The 5,753-nt window shown below is 45.0% G+C and overlaps 1 protein-coding gene across 1 annotated transcript; it reads left to right on the forward strand.

Annotated features, from left to right (window-relative positions):
- Positions 1-1,376: 1,376 nt before the first annotated feature.
- On the forward strand, positions 1,377-3,557 carry LOC124234030 (glutathione S-transferase A1-like; the record flags this gene model as incomplete). Its single annotated transcript, XM_046651287.1, has 2 exons — positions 1,377-1,498; positions 3,416-3,557. Coding segments are annotated over exons 1-2 (264 nt in total), but the record flags the coding sequence as incomplete, so codon positions are not given.
- Positions 3,558-5,753: the final 2,196 nt, after the last annotated feature.

Here is a 5,753-nt window from a genome sequence, read left to right on the forward strand (position 1 = left end):
CAAAACTAGAGGAACTTCCCAGTCCCCTCCCTCCGTGACATCCCCCTCCCCAATGACCAGGATCATCCACAGAGGTGGAAACAGGGTGGAGGTGAATTGAAACCTCAAGAATGAGCTGTTACCTGCTGTCCCCCACGCTCTTTCCTGGAAGGCTCTACCTAAATTTCCGGTTGCCCTGATCATACTCCCCTGTGTACTCTGACAAGCTCAGAAATCTCCCTTCTCCTTATTATGTGCTGGACAGGGGTCATTCAAGTTTAAAACTTTTATAATGCTGTGGAATGAAAGAACATCAACTCACTTACTGTTTCTGCTTTCCAGTTTGGAGAGACATTTATAGACACACCAGAGGACTTTGAAAAGCTAAGAAATGGTAAGACCAAGCATCTAAGTTCCTCTGATGACAGGATCTAGTCGAAGTCATGAGTTGAGGATGTAACCCCAGGCAATGCCTATGTGTGTGTACCCTGGGAGTTGGGTGCCAAGGAGAGGGAAAGAAGTGGTTCAGATGTATGGGATGGGGCTCCATGGGCAGCTTTGGTAACTCCCTCAGGACCAGAAAGGGCTGAAACTCTCTGAGTATTTGCTATAGGACCATCCCCGGTGTCCCGTGGATCCCTCTCTTTGCTTTCTCCTGCTTTTCTGCACCATGACTGAGCTGTATCAGCTCAGGATCCCACAGCCTCCCAGAAAGGACATCAAACATATGCAATAGAGTGAAAGAGGAGAAACAGGCCCAGCAGTTGCCTAGAATTCTCTCCCTGATGGGTTGTACGAGGTGAAATCCTAGCTGTATTATAGACACAGATCACAAGATGGTGTTGAGAGAGTTGGAACACCAGGTAAGTGAGTGAGGAGGGAGAGAAAGAGGGAGGCCAGCAGAACTGGGTGGAGAAAACAGGGGCCCCCACCACACACTATCCAATGGTGGAATTTGAAGAGCATACAAATCACCCTCCGTAGAAATCTCCCTTGCTATGGCCTAATGCCAGCAGCACCATAGACTTGTTCTCGGAACTTCCCAACTGAAACGGCAAATGGCTGGTGGTCCTGTTGCAGCTTCTCCCAACTTCTTCCTCAAATATCCATGACGAGAAATCGAACACAGGAAATACAGGGACCTACTGAGTATCTGGATGGGGAATAAAAATGTAAATGTAATAACAGGTTAAAAAGTGAAGGGAGGCTTGATAAGCAAAAGAAGGACTGTGGGAAGCTCACAACAACTGCTCTTCTATTAAAGCGTTATCCAGTAATTTTAGTTTCATTTTATATCTCTAGTCATTTCAACAAACAGTTTTTCATCCTCAAAGAATAAGATCCATAAAACATTTCACTCTACTTTTCCTTTTCTTCCTTCAAAAGATGGGAGTTTGATGTTCCAGCAAGTGCCAATGGTGGAAATTGATGGGATGGAGCTGGTGCAGAGCAGAGCCATCCTCAACTACATCGCCGCCAAACACAACCTCTCTGGGAGAGACACCAAGGAGAGAGCCCTGTGCGGTATTTTCCCTGCTCTTTCACCTACAATTAATAGGAACACGTTAGGTCCTTCCCTGAGGGAGCAGGACCATGTTAGGGGGATCATGACCACCAGCAGTGTGGCCTCGGTGGTGTCGACTGAGGTGCAGTCCAGCAGAGACCTCGGAGGATGAGGGACAGGAAACCTGCAGTGGACTCAAGCCAGCGGGATGATAGAAGAGGATGCGGCCCACAGAGAGGGCACAGTGACAGAGGTCTGCAAACCCTGATGAACTGAGAAGCCAGGAGGATGGTGGAGTCATGACTCCAGGTGTTCAGACCTTTAAGACCTGGACACCAGCCCACAGTCAGAGATGAGGGACAAAGTGTCTGAGCGTCTAGAGGATAAGGCTGGGGAACGAAGGACCTAAAGTAGCTGATTCTCAAATTCCAGAATTTACTAGAATGATGACCAGGAACCTAAGTTATAACCCAGTTATATGCATGGGCCATTTGACAAGGATTAGAAATGTTGAGCCCAAGATGCTAGGGTTACATTGAGCATTTTGATACAGGGATGAAGCAGCAGATTTATTCAATACAACCTTATCTGGACAGTCTCTTCCCTGTTGTGATGGGACCACATGATAAAAATTAAAACCGTGTAAGGAACTGTGGTAGTTACTCAAAAGTTAAACATAGAGTTACCATATAACTCAGCTATTCCACCACTAGGTGTGTACTCCAGAGAATCGAAAATCCATACACACTAACACTTGTAGAAAATGTTCATCACGGTGTAGTTCATAATCTTCAAAAGTGGAAACAGACCGTTGTCCATTAAGTGATGAACAGATGAACAAAGAGTGGTCTATCCACACAATGGAGTATTCTTTTTCCATGAAAAGAAATGAAGTCCTGAGGCAGGCTACAACACGGATGAACCTTGACAACATTATGACACATAAAAGAATCCAGACACAAAGAGCACATATTCCATGATTTCCTTTGCATGAAACATCCAGGACATTCATATCCACAGAAACAGAAAATGGTTTAGTAATTGCCTAGGGCTGGAGGCAGGGAAGAGTGTTGAATGCCTGTGAAAGCACAGCAGCTCCTCAGGAGAGGTGGAAATAGTCTGAAATTAGAGTGTGGTGGTGGTACACAATTCTTAGACTGTACTAAAATTCACAAAATTGTACAGTTGAAAAGGATGACATTATGGTAGGTGAATTATATGTCAATAAAGCTTTGATTTTTAAAAACCACTCGCAGGAAGCTTCATTTGGAACACACAAAGCAAATCACCTGGCTTATGCTCTGGTGGGAACTGAATGAAGAATTGCACCATTTCAGGGGATACTTTAGGTTTGTTCTTGAGAAATGCAAACATGGTCAGTACTAGGCAGCAGTACCTGGAGAGGGCTGTGAACCATGTTCTATGGAAATCATTGGAAGAGCTGCCAACATCGGGCACTATGTGGGCCTGGGTGGTGTAACAGGATGAGAGGCAGAGGGACATGGCTGACACAGCAATGCCAGGGACTCCCTGTGGAGGTGACTTAGGTGGCAGGTCTTTGGCTGTGTGAATCACACTGAGTTTGTGCACAGAAAAAAATGAGCAGAGCTGGCAAACCCTAGCTGGGGTCGCAGTGGTCACTTGCAGTGATTCCACCAATGTCTCTCATGCTTGTGACTCAGGGAAGGTCACCAATACTCCTTGTCCTCACGTTTAGTCAGGCAGATAACAAAAATTTTAACGTATATCTGCCTCGAAAGGTTGTTCTAAAATTAAATGTGAAAATTCAGAAAAAATCATGGGTGGATGACTGGCCTATGTATATGCAAGTGGATTCCTCTGCCACCTCCTGGTGCCCCATTCCTTTATATTTTTAAACTATAAAACCAAAGGCAGAATAGAGTTGACACTTTGGCCATTTTTGTCTTACAGGATTGATATGTACATAGAAGGTGTGGCAGATTTGAATGAAATGATCCTGCTTTTACCCATAAGCCCACCTGCTGAAAAAGATGCTAAGATTACCCTGATCAAAGAGAGCACAACAAATCGTTATTTGCCTGCGTTTGAAAAAGTGAGTTGCCTGTTCAGCATCCTGGGGGCACTGAGATTAGAGGAGAAAGAAGAGAACCGGGCATTCCTGGGACAAGGACCTTCACTCCCAGTCAACCTTCCTGAATCCTAGTTAATGGAACATCCTGACTCTCAAGGCATTTTATAACAATCCACTGTGAAGAAGAATCGTAGCAGTTCTAGCCAAGTTATAATTACCAGCAAAACTTCAATTTACTCGGATCCAATCTAGAATTCTCTCTTCAGTGGAATTTCGAGGTCTTAGAGCTTGGGCTGTGGAAGGCTCTGAAAGCCACACTAGAGATTGGCACAGATCTTGCAGAACACCATAGAGGGGCTTAGCTCCAAGAGGAACACGATGAAAGCAATACATCAGAACAAATTCTGTGGCCAGCTCCCATGGTCTAGCATTTAAGTTCAGGGCACTCCACAGGGGCCTGGGTTGGGTTCTCAGGTGTGGACCTACACCACTCTGTTAGCGCCATGCTGTGCTGGTGGCCCACATACTAAAAAATAGAGGAAGATTGGCATGGATGTTAACTCAGGGAGAATATACCTCAGCAAAAAGAGAAAATATTCTGGTATCAAGTGTAGGGAGACATGAGACCAGCTGCCCATCAGGAGAATGTGGTAGAATTTCAGGGAATGGACGAGATGTGTCGAAACAGAGATGGGGGTCATAGATAAAGAAGAAGAGAGAGATGAAAGGATGTTAAGGGGAAAGAATCTACAAATTTGGGAGCATGGTTATTATATTTTTGAGGAAAGTCATGCAAGCTAAGGAAATAAAGTTCCATCATTAGACATAGTACCTGTGCTAGTGGATATTTCTCTTTGAAGGTCAAGGAGGACATTTCAAGACCACAACTACCTGAAATCATGCTAAATAGAAATCAGGAACCAAAACTTGATTGTGAGAGATACAGGAGCCTTACATGTAAATAACGGATTGATCTCGACCTCCCCATCATTATAGAGCATGAAATCATTCTTTCATTCATTCAACAAGTGTGCACTCAGTGCTAGTGTGTCAGCTCCTGTTCACGCCGGGAACAGTGTAGTACTAACCACGAAGTCCACTCTCCTGGCCCTTGTGGTGCTGAGAGTTCAGCATGTTCACAGGGTGACAAGCTCCTCAGTCACTGCAGTTTGAGGACATCTGTCCTCTGAGATCAAAGAGCCCTGTGGTGACATAACTGAAAGATGCTCATTACAATATGGCATTTGATGCTTCATTATATTATTTGTTTTTATCCATGCTTCTATGAGCCTACATATTCTGGAAGGGTCTTTGCCAAATTCTTATGATCTTTAGTTGGTGGTGCCATGTGTGTTTTTTCCATTTTTTGTCTGTGATTTCCATATCTCTGCATATTTTTGACAAATATCACATATATACTGCAATATGTTATTATGAATAATTCAAAGATACATAACAGTTGAAATACAGGTACAACGAACCCATATTATCCATCACCTATATTCAAAAAATTAACCTTTTTTTATGATGTTTGCTTAATCATATCTGTCCCCATCATCCTCTCCTCCAATCAAGTACATTATTTTTTGATGCATTTTAAAGCAGGTGCAGACATCAGTGCAGTCACGGCTAGATAGTTCAGCAGGCACATTAGAACATATTCCACCAATGTTGTTGACAGACACTGATTGGGTAGGAGTCAGAGCCAGTGTTGTAAGGGGACGGTGAGTTCAAGGTGACCCGGGGTTATTTCAGGTCCCAGAGAGACAGACCAGGAAATGAGGGGAGCAGACGGGAGGAGAAAGGCAGACTGAAATAGTCTGCTGAGGACTCAGGAAAGCTGACGTGAAGGTGGAAACTTTGCCAAGGGAGAGAGGAGAAAGAAAAAAGCAGAGACAGAGAGAGACAGAGATGAAGAGCCATGTCCTGAAGTTTGAGGTCTGCACACTGTAGGGTGTGAGACTGAAAGAAACAGGGCACAGTGGTGCTAAGCCCTTGACCCAGTGGAAGATGCTAGTGGTGAGCCCCAGTGATGTGGGAAGGGGAAAAGGAAATGGTAACCTGGGCTTCAACTGAGGAGTGAGGGAAGAAGAGCAGAGCCCCACGCCTCCCTCTGTGTCTGTGATTCAGGGCCGGTGGAGAAGGTCTGGAGCTCCACATCCGCCCAGTGGGCAGCAGAGGAGGGAGAGCGGGCTGGACAGAGCTGGGAGGAGCAGG

Source organism: Equus quagga, unplaced genomic scaffold (assembly GCF_021613505.1).
Source record: "Equus quagga isolate Etosha38 unplaced genomic scaffold, UCLA_HA_Equagga_1.0 65442_RagTag, whole genome shotgun sequence".
NCBI classification, from domain to species: Eukaryota; Metazoa; Chordata; class Mammalia; order Perissodactyla; family Equidae; genus Equus; species Equus quagga.